We start from the raw sequence: 17,900 nt of genomic DNA, 5'->3' as shown, positions 1-17,900 counted from the left end.
ACATTGCACACACGGTTTTACGGAAGTAGTGTACAATGATTAACCTGTCGAAACATATCGCTGACCACAATCTCAAAACATTGGATGCAAAATGAATTGAAATCTGGGTAGCGGAGTTTAGAGTGCCCCATCCTAACCACTAGACCATCAATGATATAGATGACATACGAAAAGGCAAGAGACAAATGTTAGTCAAGTCAAGTCATTTTTATTTGTATAGCCCTTAATCACAAAGAGTCTCAAAGGGCTGCACAGGTTATTACACAGACTATTTTTCAGACTATTATTACATCTGGAACCAACATGAGGGCAAGGAAAAACTCAAAAAACCTCAACATGAGGAAAATGAGGAAGCCTTGAGAAGGGACCACACATGTGGCATCTGAATTGAAAAAACAAAGTTGTTCTGTAAGATATAAATAACACAAAAAAGCACAACGAGAGAAACGACTGAGATATAAATGACAGACGAAAAAGCATACCTTGTTACCACAATATTTTCAGTCACAGTACAAGAGACAAATGTTAGTGAATGAAGGAAACAGGAAATCGTCCTGAAAGATATAAGTAAATGCAAAAAAGCACAGAGAGGAAAACAACTGTCATATAGATGACATAAGAAGGCATTGAATCTCATTATCACACTATTCTTAGTCACGGTACAAGTGACATATATTGGTGAATGAAGAAAACAATGTCATCCTGAAAGGTATGAATAAACTCAAAAAACAAGAGGAAAACAACTGTGATGAAAATGACATGAAATGGCATTGAATGTTATCTCATTATCACACTATTTTGTACTAGAAACAAAATGTTAGAGAATGGAGAAAACAGAAAGTTCTCTTGTAAGAAATAAATAAACGCAAACAAAGCACAAAGAGGAAAACAACTGTGATAAAGATGACATATGAAATGGCATTGAATGTTATCGCATATCACACTGTACAAGAGACTAATGTTAGAGAATGGATAAAACAGAAAGTTCTCCCCTAAGATATAAATAAACGCAAACAAACCATGAGGGAAACAATTGAGATCTAGATGACAGTCAAAAAAGCATAGCTTATTATCACAATATTTTTAGTCACGGTACAAGAGACTGTTGGGGAAAAAAAGTATTACAAATGTAGCGTTTGCCAAATTATTCGAATTAGTTATCTGACTCCATTAACCAAACATAACTTTCATTCACCCATAACATGCATCCCCTTTTCTTTATGGAAAAATGTACAAGAGACCGGCATTTCCACACGGGGGCAGATTTATTTTCTTAAAGTATTTAACTAAGTGAATTCCATTGAATTAGCCGAATTAGTGCCGCTCTTCGTCGAGCCTCTCTCTCACGATCGATCGATCTTCCGTCTCTTGTCTTCAGTTTTCTGAAGTTCTTTTCACAAGCTGGGGTGCCGGCTCCTCCCATGGGGCATGCCGACTCCTCCAATGGGGCAGGCCAGATGCCAGCTTCACCACCTCCTCGCCAAAGGGCGCCGCCACGTCTAAAAAACTCACAACAACACCAAGCGTTTATCAAAACAAGGTCTAACGTCCTTCGTCAGCGCCCTGTTATCAAAATTCCCCAGCCAAAACACTCCGCACTTGGAACGGCGCGACCTGTCATCGACCTTAAGCCTCCTCTGTGAAAAATCTTCATTGCATTCAATAAATGTAACTTGTATAAAATTGTATAAAATCCCTTATAGTCAAAAAAATAGAATATATAATTTTTCAAGACCAATTTTAGTGAATTAAGAAAACCAAAAGTCGTCCTCTAAGATGTAAATAACCGCAAAAAAGCATGGCTTGGCAAACAACGTGAAGAAGCTCAATCAACTACTTTAATATCAAATCAGTTTAAAATCAAGTTTCTTAGAAAATCACAATGACCCATTAGCGGTGAGCTATTTTCAGAATCAGGATGCGGGGCACTACTTTGGTGACCCCTTGGCTATTGTTTATCCCACCCTAGAAACAGCTTGAAAATACGTCGAAATACGCCAAAGTTGGGTCCAAACGTCTTTATTTGGTTGATAGGAGACATTTGAATAAAAATACTTTACAAATACATCTTTTAACATGTTTTGGCTGTCAGAACAAAAATCTTGTCTACATTTGATATGTCTACGTTTGGACTAAATAGGACCTGAAAACATTTAGCCAAAAGGATGTACAACACAATGGATAAGATGTCGATATCAATGACAATATATATATATATATATATATATATATATATATATATATATGTATGTGTGTGTGTGTGTGTTTGTATGTAATTGCACTAATCTGTTCCAAGCCCCGCAAAACTACAGTATGAAATTTTTGTAATAAATCATAAAAGAGCATCAGGACATGAAACAAATATGTGTTAAAATTAGATTACCGCACAATGAACATTATAGTATAAGGTAAAATAAAAACAAAAAATAAAGGAAATAATAAAAATATTTACCCTTTTCCCTAGCGTTTAAAGAAAAACTGATCCAACGACAACTGCTTTTGCTGGCTTTTGACAATCCGCCCGAAATGGGTGAGGCAGACGTAGCGATAGCCTGACTTGTAAATACTTTTTCCGGGTGATTTCTTTCCACAAACTCTGAGACTTCATGGAATTTGGCCAAAATGTCTTGAATTTAGGCTGATTGAATAATGGCTTTGTCCTTCTCCCCACTATCTTGTTGGAAATCATCCTTGTCTCTGAATTTTGATGGTGACACGAAGAGAATAATAATAATAATAATAATAATTTCCTTGTATTGTCATTCTGTGTAACAATGTACACAGAACGAAATGTCGATTGCATCTGACCCGATGCAGCCGCAGCCAAGAGAGGGCGCCGCCGACCACTTTTTAAGTCTTAGGAATGACTCGGCCGGGGCGCGAACCCGAACCTCCCAGTCTCAAAGCGGGCGCCTTACCATCTAGGCTACTGAGCTGGTAATGCTGGTAGCCCGCATGTGCACTGGGTTTCCAGGCAGATTTGTAGCGAGAGTCAGTTTGTTTACGTTTGGGAAACTCTGGGAGCACGTACTGTGCTGTAATTTTGATTTTGTAACTAGAGGTGATCTTTGTATCTAGAGGCATCTGTATAATTCTGCTAAAATCTTACATCGTAACTCGCATGCTGCTATTCTTTATCCAAAGCTTTGAAAATTAAGCTTTAAAAAATGTATTTTATGCTAATTCAAGATTATTATAACGACTTCCGTAAATTCTGGACTATAGAGCGCACCTGATTATAAGCCGCACCCACCACATTTTAAGAGGAAAACCGATTTTGTACATACACAAGCCGCACCTCTATATAAGCCGCATGCACCCACATTTAAAAATGTAACACAAACACAACATGAACCCAAACCTGACTTCAAGTCCCGCAATTGAAACTGAATGTTTTTTTGGTTTGAACAAATTTATTGACACTAAAAACAGAAAACAATCATGACAATCTCAACAGCAATTAAGCACATTCACAATATTATATTCCAATATTACGTTTTTAACAGCAAACACAAAGTGAGGTTTGAACAAACCTTCTCGAAAATCTTATTAGCAATCAAACATATTCACAATTTCATTATATAACATCTTTGTTAGTGTCAATAGATCCGTCCAGGCCAAAGTCGATGTCCTTCATTAAAGTCCACAGTCCAAAAATCAGAGCTGGCAAAATGAACGGAAAATGATACCGGTACTTAAGGTTTGATGCAGACCTGCAGAGTCCGGGTCCCGTTGAAAGTAATCCAAGGAAAAAAAGTTTATATTTCCAAAGGTGAGGGTGGGAAAAATATATCAGATAACGACATTTACTCATGCAACTCCTTTTTCTTTAACCAACTTTTTACCCCCTCTTATTTTCTTGTCTGTCCCTCACCTTTAGCGGTCCCCACTTAAACTCGGCACCCCGCGTTTGTTCCGCCCCTCCTTTTTCGTTCACCCGTGCAAATCAGAACAAGTGTGTAAAATAAATACAAATAAATACATTATAAAAATATAGAGTTGTAAATACATATTATACATGGGTTACACATATTTACAAAGAAAGACGGTACACCGAGAGAGTTTTCAAAGCTTTAATAATGATAATATAGCTTGGACAGGGCAGTTAATGGTAGCAACACTCGAGCGCCGCTAGCGGCCGTTAGAAAATTTACATAAATTGGCCGCATCACTGAATAAGCCGCAGGGTTGAAAGTTAGGGAAAAAAGTAGCGGCTTATAGTCCGGAATTTACGGTAGTCACTCAACAATAAAGTATTTCTTTAGGTTTTACAGCTATAGGGAATCTGGCTATACCCTCAGTCCAAAAACAACCAAATATAATTTTACCACCATGAATATTTTGAAACGATGCGGCATTTTGTTGATAATTTTGTCTGATAATTCATTTGATGTTTACTCCATCTGGCTTTTTACGGCCTTAACAAAACAATAACAATTTTATGAATCAATTGTGTTTCAACGAGTGCGGCGTAGAGGAATCTGTCTCTCCTAGTTTGGCACATCGATATTCTTGTGAGGGATTTAAAAAAACACAAATTAAGTTCAGTGTTGTTGTTACGACAAAAGGTTGGGATCATCTTGAAACCTCTTGAAATCTCCTGTGTGTTCTGGTCGAGCTAGCGCAACACTCGCCCTTCTATATCAACCTCATGGCAGTGGCTCAGGAGGTAGAGCGCTCGTCTTGGGATCAAGAGATCGCAGTTCGAATCCCGGCTCCTCCGTGTTACATGTCGAAGTGTCCTTGGGTAAGACACTGTACCCCCAATACCCCCAATAAGCAGGTTAGCGCCTTACATGGCTGCACGGCCGCTATTGGGAAATGTGAAGCACACTGTAAAGCGCTTTGGGAAGTCTTGACTTGAAAAGCGCTATATAAATGCAGATCATTTCGTTTGGCCGGCAGTGGCTCAGGAGGTAGAGCGCTCGTCTTGGGATCAAGAGATCGCAGTTCGAATCCCGGCTCCTCCGTGTTACATGTCGAAGTGTCCTTGGGTAAGACACTGAACCCTTAATACCCCCAATAAGCAGGTTAGCGCCTTACATGGCTGCACGGCCGCTATTGTCTTGACTTGAAAAGCGCTATATAAATGCAGATCATTTCATTTCATTTCTCATCAAAACTAAGAATATCCGGCTAACGTCAGCCATTTTGGCCTGAGCAGCTTATCTAACGCGCGGTTGTTGATTGCAGAACGGACATCAAAGCACTCTCCATCATCATCACCATCATCCTCATTTTCATCCGCAAAGCCAGCACCAGGAGCAGCAAGAACAGGCAGATCTCATAGACTTAAACCCGGAGACTGTTTCTGAGGTAAGGGCAGTCCGGGTGAGATATTTTTGCCGGACGACCCGCTGTTGTCTTGACCGGGCCGCACTTTTGTTTTTCTCAGCAATTGGGAGCCGGCGCCCCGACTCCCTGACCCCCTTTTAGCGTATGAATAAAACATTTAACCTTGATGTTGGCACAGAGACCAAAAGTTAGGACTAACTTCTTCGATTGTTTGAGTAGACCAGGGGTCAGTAACCTGTTTGACCCAAAAAGCCATAAAAGCAAAAAATGTTTTCAAAAGAAATTGAGAGAGCCAAGTCATATATTTTCAGACCAAATTTAAAAAAACTGCCAAACACGCTCCCTTGACAAAAGCTAATTCTTCAGCACATTTTATTTCCCTGTGTGTCATTTGATGATTTCATCAAATGTGTGAAATGATAATAATACCAAATCCTGTGTCCCAAATCAATGTAAATATGCCATTTACAATTTGTCTTCCACCTTCAGTTAAGAGTGTTGAGGCAATTTTTTTCCATGAAATTTGTCTTTAATAACAGTTTCAAAACAATGTGCATGCAAAGTTCTTTTGTAAAAATGTCACAAATTACTGCAAAAGATAAGCATATTGTCATATTCACTTTTGTGAAGACTGCACTGAGCGAGAAAGAGAGAAGAAAATGCCTTGCGCTGTGTGCAGGGATCCGCCCACCTGTACCGCTCACCCAATCAAAGTCGTTTGCCAGCGTTTTTTTTATCAGTTTAAATGGTTTATCATCGAACTTCTGCATTAAGTTGCTTCGGCTTTATATGGACCAAAATCGGGATGAAATCACTTGACTTTGGAACGCCACAGAGAGATGTGCAATAGTTACATTTTATTTCGGAGCCATATGTACTCATGAAAAGAGCCATATATGGCTCCCGAGCCATAGGTTCCCTACCCCTGGAGTAGACGAACCGATAAGAAATGAGCCGAAAGTTTTTCGCTAACATGTTCAAGGGAATGAAAATAATCAATCCTGCACCACTCGTTTTGCCCTCTGGTTGAATTTCATCTTTTATAATGAGGTTTCGGAGTTAGTCTTCAAAATTAAGGCGTCAATTTGGTTTCTGGTCTAGGTTTAAGTTTCAAAATGAAGTTATACTATCTGACAAGTAGGGTTTTGAGTATCAGTCGGGCTTCCAACAAGGGTTTTGGAACAAGTAATCAAGCCAGGGTTAGTGTTTTGGATTTGGATGTCAAACAAGAGTTCCACTCTAAAATGGCAGTAATGGAATAGGTTTCAAAAATGACATATCTGGTACCACTTTTTCCCTTTAGTTGAATGGCATCTTTATTAGTTCGGTTTCAGATAGGCTTTAAAATTAGGGTGTTAACACGGTTTATGGTCTAGGTTTAAGGTTCAATTAGATATGAACAGGGTTGGGTAGGGTTACTTTAACTGGATTACTTTCAATTACTTTTGGATCACTCCAATACCAAATATGCTAATAAAAGACAAAAGAAACTAAATATGAATAAAATTACTCAATTTTGTGCAGGCTTGGAATACATGGAACGGCAAGCTGTTTGGATTTATTTTCATTTTGTTTCTGTCGCATTTTATGTTAGTTTTGCCGGATATCAAAGAGATCAAAGCCAGGAGAGAAAGCTTACCACGTGTTGTGAGTCATCATTTTATTCATATTTAGTTTCTTTTGTCTTTTATTCGCATATTTGGTATTGGAGTAATCCAAAAGTAATTGAAAGTAATCAAGTTAAAGTAACCCTACCCAACCCTGTTTACTCAATGGGTTAAAAATTTGAATAAAGAGTTAAGGTTTTCAAGTTGTTTAATAATGGGTTTCAAGCCTTTTTGAACGAAGCATCCAAGAAAGATTCAAACGCCGGTCCTTAGATGTTACAAAGCAAATATTATAACCAATTTAGTCGCAATCATGTAACAAATCCGCTAGCACTTCTACACCAACCTTTCTGAAATCTTTCAATCAAACAGCAAACACTCGTAACGGCATTTGTGTGCCTTCCTTTTTACTTCCCCGGTAGACGACGGGCAAACGTCTGCCGGCTGAGGTCGGAAAATTGCAAAAGGAAGCGCTTTATTCGATGCCGTCAATCACCCCCAGCATGCACATGCAGCGTTTTACGTGACCGCCATCAATATCGGCGTTCCATTCTCTTGCCGAGCAATCTCCATCACCTCCACGCTTACAATAGCCCATAAGTCAGCCTCGCCGTCCCGTCGCCATAAATGTAAAACACTGCGTGCAGTGATTCCATTTTCTGATAGATGTCATAAATATATAGCGTGTATGTAACGTGTATATCTTTTGTATGTAAAAGCTCCTTGGTTTATGCGCTGTGGCGGCGAGGGAGCCAGCAAGCGGTGAAGATATTCTAAGAACATTCATTATCTCCAAAGAAGCGATCCGGATCCATGATTTATGTAAATCTCGGACAGTGCGTTTGAGGCTCCTAAATTCCTTCACGCTAAAAATAGTTTCGCTTTCGCTTCACGCTGGCCTTGAGATATGATTAATTCACTGAACATGGGGAAAATTACGCAAGAGCAGGAATAGAGATCTGATCAAATAAAAAGCCGGCGTCTTTGATAGTGAGATGCCTGGAGGTTCGTCGCCTATCTCCAACAAATGGGAGGGCATTAATGGTTCGCCCCCCGGGGGAGAGTCACTACTGTATAGGGGCGACACCTGCTGGGAAGTAACAAAGCTGAAATACAGTGGAAGCTCGGTTCTCGACCATAATCCGTTCCAGAACCCTGTTCGAAAACCGATTTGTTCGATTACCGAAATCATTTTTCCCATTAAAAATAATGTAAATCGTTTTAATCCGTTCCAACACCCTGAATGTTTACCTTGAGTACCCAAACAGTGGTACCCTCACTTAAGAATCGTATACGTTCAGGGAGTAGCTTCGTAACCTGAAAACTTCGTAAGTAGAGATGTAAATGTGCTAATCCGTTTAAAGCACCACAAAAAAGACAGTATGATATTATTGTAAGAAATCATAAAAGAGCATCAGAACATGAAACAAAAACATGTTGAAATTAGATTACCACACAATAAACGTAAAACGAGACATTTATTGAAAAACTGATCTAATGACGTCTCTTATGCCGGCTTCTGACCATCGGGCGTACATGCAAGGCAGACGTAGCAATAGCCCAACTTGTGATTCCTTTCCACAAATTGCTAAAATTTCTTTCATTTGGGCATATTGAATGATGGCTGCATGCTGCCGACAACCCACACCCTCCTCGTCTGTGAACTCTGAACTGTGACGGTGACACAAAGAGCATGCTGGGAGCATGCATGTGCACTGGTTGCCGGCAGATTTGAAGCGTTCGGGTTAATACTTGCAGCAGTTAATAGCAGCGCGTACCCTATGTATTTTTGACTTTGTAACCAAAGGCAATTGTTCAGGTACTTCCTAACCCTAAACTTTCATGTGTAGAGACATTCGTAAGTAGAGGTACCACTGTAATAGTGATGCAGTGTTCATTTTACCTCGGAAAAGTGATGGGTCTCGGGGACTCGCATGCTCAAAAATCTATGGGTCCCAACAGAGATCTATGGGTCCCCAAAATTTAGTGTTATCGAGGTTGAAATTGTAAATCGGTGACAAATATATAATAAAATTCTATATATTCATTCAGTTTTAATCATCAAATTATTAATACATTTTCTGCATTAAATTGTTTTTGGTAATATACTGATTAAAAGGGATCACCACAAATCTTTTTTCATTTTCTCCTTTTATACTTCCTTTTTTTCTTAACTTCCTTATACAACATCATAATTCTCAATATAATGCATCAAAGCAAGTGAGCCGTTTGAGAGCCGGCTCTCTTGAATGAGTTGAACCGAAAAAGCCGGTTCTCTAAAAAAGAGACGGGGGGGGGGTTTTAAGGGTTATTGATCTATCTTCGTTATTCATTATCCATTATCCGTTATCGGTCAGTTCATAATACGCTACAAAGCCTAGGAGCCGGGACACTTACTCTCAGCCAAAAGGCCAAGCTAAGGTCCTAGTCCTAAAGCCATGCTGCGATCATTGCGAATGCACCGTTCCCGGAGGTACTGCAATACCGGGCCGATGAGACGGACTTTTCACTACACAACTAGAGATCGTTGTGCAGACGAAAACTCGAACCGCGAGACCAAAACAATATCTGCCGGATCTGCCTGACAGAAAGTTTGGAGAGCGGTAAATCTTTGTTTAAAAAAATGTAATGGGGTAATAATGACCATTTTGTGTCAAAAAAGTTGTGTCCCGGGGACGCACGTTGATTTGAGACTATGCGTCCCCAGCAAAAATGATGCGTCTAGGACGCAGGGACGCGGGCAAACGAGAACACCGGTAATGTGAGCATTTTTGCCCCCTTTGGTTGTTGAACAGCAATGCTCCCGGTAGGTATTTCATCATAATCATTTCATCTCATCTCCCTCCATCTTTCTGCATCCCCTCTCCCCGTTGCGGCGGCAGTGGCGAGGTAAGTGGCGTCGGATCGCTTTTGATGTTCCGCATGAGATGTGAGCCGTGCATGTTGCACGATGGGATGCCGCACGCAGTAACAATCACGTCCTCACTCCCAGCATGTGTCCTTTCTTTGCCTCTCAGAATATCAACCAATTAGAGCTATTCGGGGACATGTCCACGCCCCCTGACATCACCTCGCCGTCGGTGAGTAAGCGCCTGGCATGCGCAATCGGGGATCGGAGTTTTGTTTCTAAATGTTTTTGTTTTGCTGTCACCTTGGCAGACCCCTGCTTCACCTGCTAACACGCTGGATCCGTCGCTAGGCCTGCAGCCCCCCTCTGAGCTCTTTGCCTCCTTCAATCCCGCGTCTGTGCCCTCAGGTGGGGAAAACTTTTTAGTTTGCAAGGATTATGACATCGGTGATAGCTACAAATACAGTGGAATCTCGGTTCTCGACCATAATCCGTTCCAGAACCCTGTTCGAAAATCGATTTGTTCGATCACCGAAATCATTTTTCCCATTAAAAAGAATGTAAATCGTTTTAATCCGTTCCAACACCCTGAATGTTTACCTTGAATGTTTAACGTAAACATAAAGCTAACCCAGGCTAATCGTACGTTCGCGTTATCGCAATCTTCCGTACGAAAGATTACGCTAACATGAAAGTGTATGAATAAAAAAAATCAGGTCGTTTACAAGTCATTTAGCACCCGGGTCTCCACAACAAGTGGTGAGCGGTTCATTGGAAAGGGGGCTCTGTTCCAACACCCTGAATTTACCTTGACTGTTCAACGTAAACATGATGCTAACCCAGGCTAATCGTACGTTCGCGTTATTGTAATCTTCCGTACAAAAGATTACGCTAACATGAACGTGTAAAAATAAAAAAAAAGGATAAAGAAAATAATTATGCATGGGATTTCTTACCTTTGTGGTGGTCAGCAGAAGGCGCAGGTGGACAGTGGGGTATTCCCTAGCAAGACCAGACACTCGCACACCTCCTTCATATTTTGCTATTATTTCTTTCTTAAATGCAATAGTTGTACGCACTACTTTTCTTTTTTCACCTGTAACAACTTTCTTTCTTCGGAGGCATAATTAGGGGCTAAAACACTCCGTATACCTACATTAAAAGCGAAAGCAAAACGAAGCACGTCCGCACGCGGTAACATTTGGTCACGAAAAGAGCGATCTACACCCGTACGCCGCTCAGTATCGCACCCTAGCGTACGCCCTCACGCATTACTGACGTTCGAACTCCGATTTTTTGACCGAACAGCGAAGCAAGAATTTCTCGAAATTTTTGGTCGGACTCTGATTTATTCGAACTGAGAGGCGTTCAAAAACCGAGGTCCCACTGTATTCTAATATACCAATATAGTTGATTTTCTTATTTTACTATAGAAACAGGTTACATAAGAAACCGGAAAACAAATAGGAAAATAAATTATAGAATAAGAGAATAATTACCAAAAAAAGCTTTAAAATGTTGAATGTTGCTAATCATAATAATTATATTCATTATTATTTTTGATTTTAATTGCTCTCAATTTACATATAAAATAAAGTTTTAAAAAACAATACTTGGAAACGAGCTATATCTGAAACAAAATTGTCAATCAAACGTAGTGTCTATTGGGATAAAATGAACCCAACAAATGTTTTATATCTCAAATAGTTTTTGGAGGTATGTGCTATCAATCAACATGCATAATTACAAACAGAATTGTCAAGTTGTTTATTGCCACTCACAGCTAAAGTTTACTGCAGAAATAAACACAGCCTGCGCTAGCTGAATGCTAATACGATCTTGGAGGGTAACTTCAAATATCTCTACTATTTAAATGGCTCCTTTTGAACTGTGCACCAACAGCAATGCTAAGCTATATATGTCAAACGATTTTGACCTTTTTTTGAACACATTTCATTGTAAATCCTCATTATATCAAAATATAATTTCAAAATATAAGCACAGATTTTAGTGTTATAGGATTAAAGCAGTTTTCCCAACCTTTTTGCAGCAAATCATTTTAATAAAAAAAATCTTGAGGCACGCCGGCCGTAGAAAATATTTAAATATTAATTTCCAGCACCAATATATTTTATTTTTAACGATTTAGGTTATCATGTCGCCTAAATTTTCAATACAGTGGAACCTCGGTTCTCGACCATAATCCGTTCCAGAACCCTGTTCGAAAACCGATTTGTTCGATCGTCGAAATCATTTTTCCCATTAAAAATAATGTATATCGTTTTAATCCGTTCCAACACCCTGAATGTTTACCTTGAATGTTTAATGTAAACTTAAAGCTAACCCAGGCTAATCGTACGTTCGCATAATCGTAATCTTCCGTACGAAAGATTACGCTAACGTGTAAAAATAAAAACATCAGGTCGTTTACAAGTCATTTAGCACCCGGGTCTCCACAACAAGTGGTGAGCGGTTCATTGGAAAGGGGGCTTTGTTCCAACACCCTGAATGTTTACTGAATATTTAACGTAAACTTAAAGCTAACCCAGGCTAATCGTACGTTCGCGTTATCGTAATCTTCTGTACGAAAGATTACGCTAACATGAACGTGTAAAAATAAAAAATAAAAGGATAAATAAAAGAATTATGAATAGGATTTCTTACCTTTGTGGTGGTCAGCAGAAGGCGCAGGCAAGATCAGCAATTGTTGTACGCACTACTTTTCTTTTTTCACCTGTAGCAACTTTGCTGCTTGCACTGACTTTCTTCGGAGGCATAATTAGGGGCTAAAACACTTCGTACACCTATATTAAAAGCGAAAGCAAAACGAAGCACGTCCGCACGCGATAACAGAGCGATCTACACCCGTACGCCGCTCAGCATCGCACCCTAGCGTACGCACTCACGCATTACCGGCGTTCGATGTCCGATTTTTTGACCGAACAGCGAAGAATTTCTCGAAATTTTTGGTCAGGCTCCGATTTGTTCGAACTGAGAGGCGTTCGAAAACCGAGGTTCCACTGTATAAAGATTTGTGGTCACCATGGTAATAGCTGTAATTTTTTATTTGGCTATATTTTTTAACCTGTTTTTCAAGTTTTATTATATTCTTTGTCTTGTTCTAAAACAAAATAACACAAATAATATAAAAGTAATATGTCGGTGCGACAACATTGTTTACTACAGTTAAGGTAAAAGTTTAGTAGGTAATCAAAATAAGGTGAGCCCATGAAGCCCTGTCTTTGAATAACATATCCTTGACAACAAAAGCAGATCCGCTCTAAAGATTGTGTCATGATTGCCGATTCAGAGCACCTGAGACTGCTCAATTGGCGCCAAAAGCCCTGAGAGCTGATTGGCTAATGGACTCTTTTTAAACCCCCGGCTTCCAAGGGATCCCTGTCAGATCGTTATGCGTACCGATGCTCCCAGCTCGGCAAGCTCTCACGTTCAGACTCTGTTCCTGCCCTGTTTTTTTCTCTGCCTGATCCCTGTTGCCAACCGGTTTCCGGACCAGACTCTGCCCCGTTCTGCCTTCCCGTTATCCGACCTGTTTTGCTACCTGCCCGACACCTGTTGCGGACCTTGTTTCCGAACTTGACACTGCCCTTGCTCTCCAGTCCCGGCTAACTTGTATTACCTGCCTGTCTTCGACCCTCCTCGCTCGACACGGAAGTGCCACTTCCGCGTCTCCCGCTACACTTGTCCGTCGATCCTCAGATCGCGAAAGCAAGCCCTTCTCTCCCTCTTATCAATAAAACTGAGTAAACGTACGCTACTGGGTCCTGTCTCCGTTCCTGGTGGCGTGACAGATTGTGGAAATTAAAGAGCAGCAACATGATTGGCTGGTAATGACATTGATGTAATAGTGGTAAAAATAGTGAACTGGCATCCTGTAAAATTTATTTTGAATAAACTTACCACTTACGTTCTAATTTTCTTTTGTAAATTTTGTTTTGGGGGGTGTAACACCTTGACTGTAAACTATAGTTATCAGGGGACCAGAACAGACCAGGAAACCCCAGAGCATTCGTTTTAGTACTTTATTTAAGGAAGCGTTCAGGGCGTGCAGGAGACGTGATGACCATCTGACGTCAGCAGCGTCGCCGGGAAGATAGCTTCGGATCGAGTGGGCAATCGGAGTGCGGAAATCAGGCAGGTCGTGTTTACCGAGGATGGAGAGATCAAAGCGTGGGACAGAAACAGGTCGGATCGGAAGCAGGCAGAAACGGGTGAGCAGAGTTCTTAAGTGAATGGGATATCAGGAGAAACACACATAGTTACAAATGTACACTCTGACGAGGAAACCTGGGTACAGCGCGCTTAAGAGCGAAGTGCCAGCCAATCAGAAGGCGCCCAAATGATTGCTCCAGGTGATCAGAGTTAGTAATCATGACAGTAGTTAAAAATGTGCCCTATATATACTGGACTGTACCCATTTCTGTCAACTTCCACAACTCCATGCCCGTACAAACTGTCGTATTTTCCCGTATAAAATACAAAATAATTTTACACGATTTTTGGGGGGGAATGATGCATGATGGGAAATCCCCAGGCGGCAGACGCATGCGCACAGTCGCATCAAACCGCTCGCTTCGTATGCAACAAAAAAAAAACGATATCGAGATAGAGGCTACCGTGGCGAACTCTTTCGACTTGATTGATTTGCCGTTACGTGATAGTCGGTGTTTACCGGATGGTACCCATAATTGACAAATTTTTGTTTTTCCGTACAGATTTTCTTGTACGTTGTACACATCTTAGAATGCATAATAAACGTACTTTGTACGGCAAAAACGTACAGGTTGACCGGTATGTGTACCGCAAAGAGCTTCTGTGTTGCTCAAATTAGCAATGACATGGGGAAAATTTGCATCGAATCAATTTTTTTTTTGGAAAGATAAGATTGGGAAAAAGGCAGCACGGCGGCAGAGTGGTTAGCGCATGTGCGGCACAGTTCATGTCTTGGGAACCTCTTGCGTGGGTTCAAATCCAGCTCCAGACTTCCTGTGCGGAGTTTGTATGTTCTCCCCGTGCTTGCGTGGGTTTCCTCCGGGCACTCCGGTTTCCTCCCACATTCCAAAAACATGCATTTCAGGTGAATTGGCCGGTCCAAATTGTCCCTAGGTGTGAATGAGCGAGTGAGTTGTCTGTCCCAATGTGCCCTGCGATTGGCTGGCAACCAGTTCAGGGTGTCCCCTGCCCACTGCCCGATGATTGCTGGGATGGGCTCCAGCACCCACCCCCGCGACCCTACTGAGGATAAGCGGTGTAGCTAATGAGATAAGATGAGAAGATCGGAAAAATTTACTGCGGCGCACTAGACAAGGTCTCAGTGCATACTGGTGGAAAAACACAGGATTCAACGACGCTCCCTACTGGTTGTTTGGAGAACTGAAGTAACCTGAAGCTATTGATCCAATCTGTTGGATTCCGATCAGAAAGACACCTCATTTTATTGCAGTTCGAACAAACGCAATATTCTTTCTGTACTCCGCACCCGTCCATTGCACATTTTTGTCAAAGATAGCCGATCGGCAGAGGTGAGACGGGAACTAAAAGGACAGGATGTGATTAATAGAGAGGGATGGAATAGAAATGAAATGTTGATGAGGGAAGGAGGTGGCGTGGGCTGTGCGTGGAATATAAAACGCATCATTAGCCCGCTGACTCAGAAGCTGGTGATTTACCTGCGGGCCGAACAGAAAGATGGCCGGCACTTTTGGCTCGCTAGCTGCGCTACTCGCGATGTGTAAATGAAAAGAAAAGCGAGATTTTTCGGATTTGTTTGAGCTGTTTAAACGAGTGTTTGGATGAAACGCCAGCACCTCATTCCGGAAGGTAATTATGCCAGTTCACCGTGACTAGGAGAGATGCTACATTAGCCACAGGCGCAAGTAGGGCAACACTCTCTGGTGACGCATGGATTAGTATCTGCACGTGTGCGAGTTACTGCGTCTAATTGGGCCCCCATCTGTTTCTGAGAGGCACTGCATCTCTCATTTTCAGGAATTACCTGTAATCAGTGTTCCCTCTAAGCTGCGCACAAGAAAATCTAGCCAGCGCACAAAAATGAGGGCTCAAAATTACTTATTAAGAAGCGACTTAAGTCAAAGTTACAGTGCATGAAGGTAAAAATACACGGGTTCCCCTGACGTTGTGTCCTAAATGCGGTATTTTGAAGTCGAGTCGAAGTAGAACGAAGTTGAGTAAAGTTAGTAGAGTACCGTTTTTTTTCGGCTCGGTTCACTTAAAGGGACCGGCTCTTTCGGGTCCTAAATGGCTCTTCATGTTGTTTTTGCTTCTTTAATCCCAACATGACCATATATTATGTAAAATTATGCACAAAATGATTTAAAGGAAGGGGGAATAGAACAAAAAAGAAAAAAATACCAAAATGAAAAAGTAATGAAAAGCTGAGAAAAAAAGAAACAAAAGGAAGAAAAAGGAAGAAGGAAAAATTTAGAAAAAAAAACTGAAAAAAAGAAGAAAGAAATGTAGGAAAAAAGTAAATAGAGAACAAAAAAGAAAAAAGTAGCCCTGCGATTGGCTGGCAACCAGTTCAGGGTGTCCCCTGCCCACTGCCCAGAGATGGCTGGGATGGGCTCCAGCCTCCCCCGCGACCCTAATGAGGATAAGCGGCACGGCTGATGAGATGAGATGAGATGAGAAGAAAAAAGTAACAAAAAAGTAGAAAAAAAACGGAAAAAAGGAGAAAAAGTTTGTGTTGCATTCAAATAATTTCCAATTATATCAAGTGAATCTTGTTGCCAACATTGTACTTACACTAAAAAATGTGATTAAGTACAGTTCTGTATCTTACAACCGACTAAATAAGCCCCCCAAAATGTTAATATTATGCGACAAAATATATCAGGAAGTAAAAAGAAATGGATATCTTGTGAATGAATTGTAAGAACAAACGACGTTTGTAGGCCGTACAACTTTTGCAATAGTACATGAGTCATTTCATTCAAAAGAGAAAAATAATTTTGCATCGCCGGAAACTCAGCAAAATGTAACTTGATGTCAAGTTTTGGACATGTGCGAAGCTGTAAACCAGCGGTAACGGAAGCACAAAGTAGCAAGTTGTCTCTGTATTGTCGTTATGGTTATGTAATTATAAGTCAAATAGTAGCTCCTTCCATTCATGTCAACAAGGTTTTTGGTCAGCATTAATCAGTGGCTAGTTTTGTTTCATTAAAGGCCCGGTCACACAGCCTTACTCGGACACTGTTGGACGCTTTTGAGATTGCGATACAGACGAGATACAGCCGTGCTTTACACGCGGTACAAAATTCACACACAAACTTTAGACCACGGGTAACCGCGGGCGGCACAGCGATGCAGCCGTGGTTACCAGCGATAAGGACGCGGAACAGTCGCCGGCCAATTTTGCACATTTTCCACCGCGGGCAACAACGGGCAAAAAAAAAAACGCAAAATTTTACCCGCGATACAGGCGCAAAAGGCTGTGTGACCGGGCCTTAACGCCCAAAAAGAGGGTAACTGTCATGGTTGCTATGGCGCCCACTTGGCCGCGCCCGTGTGTGTCACGGTTGCCGTGGTGCCCACTTGGCCACACCCGTGTGTGTCACAGTTGCCGTGGTGCCCAATTGGCCCTGCCCGTGTGTGTCACGGTTGCCATGGTGCCCAATTGGCCCCGCCTGTGTGTTGCAGCTGCAGCCCGTTTTGAGATTGACTTTCTGTGTATATTAAGCACAGCGCTCTCTTGCTTCAGTGTCAGCCCATCAACGAACTTCTGCCCCACAAGACGTGGGTTCTGTCCTGTTTTCCTGTGATATTTGCAGTCCGGTATTGTTCCCGTTTATTTTTGTACTGTTTGATTTCGGGTTCCAGTTTTGTTTTCCATCTATTTCGTCTATTGGGCGGCAGTGGCTCAGGAGGTAGACCGCTCGTCTTGGGATCAAGAGATCGCAGTTCGAATCCCGGCTCCTCCGTGTTACATGTCGAAGGGTCTTTGGGTAAGACACTGAACCTCTAGTGCCCCCAATAAGCAGGTTAGCGCCTTACATGGCTGCACGGCCGCTATTGGGAAATGTGAAGCACAATGTAAAGCGCTTTGGGAAGTCTTGACTTGAAAAGCGCTATATAAATGCAGATCATTTCATTTTATTTCATATTCTTGT

The 17,900-nt window shown here is 41.4% G+C and overlaps 2 protein-coding genes across 6 annotated transcripts in view; one reads left to right on the top strand and one right to left on the bottom strand.

Annotated features, from left to right (window-relative positions):
• dab1a (DAB adaptor protein 1a) overlaps window positions 1-17,900 on the top strand; it is a 411,680-nt gene that overhangs the window by 368,471 nt on the left and 25,309 nt on the right. For 3 of the 5 annotated variants that reach the window (XM_088350336.1, XM_088350335.1, XM_088350334.1), the window contains 2 exons: window positions 9,920-9,982; window positions 10,062-10,158. In XM_088350336.1, the coding sequence (XP_088206462.1) occupies window positions 9,920-9,982; window positions 10,062-10,158 (160 nt within the window). Of the gene's footprint in view, window positions 1-5,193; window positions 5,317-9,919; window positions 9,983-10,061; window positions 10,159-17,900 lie in introns of all 5 variants that reach the window. The other 2 variants (XM_088350331.1, XM_088350333.1) reach the window with 1 other exon arrangement.
• The window catches only part of bloc1s2 (biogenesis of lysosomal organelles complex 1 subunit 2), a 281,661-nt gene continuing 266,495 nt past the window's right edge, over window positions 2,735-17,900 (bottom strand). Inside the window, exon 6 of the transcript XR_015852283.1 lies at window positions 2,735-2,797. The gene's annotated coding sequence lies outside the window, so the exon portion shown is untranslated. The remainder of the gene's footprint in view (window positions 2,798-17,900) is intronic.

Source organism: Urocampus carinirostris, chromosome 12 (genome assembly GCF_059441175.1).
Source record: "Urocampus carinirostris isolate Australia breed hairy pipefish chromosome 12, RoL_Ucar_1.0, whole genome shotgun sequence".
Classification (NCBI taxonomy): Eukaryota; Metazoa; Chordata; class Actinopteri; order Syngnathiformes; family Syngnathidae; genus Urocampus; species Urocampus carinirostris.
This window is presented reverse-complemented; position numbering and strand designations above follow the sequence as displayed.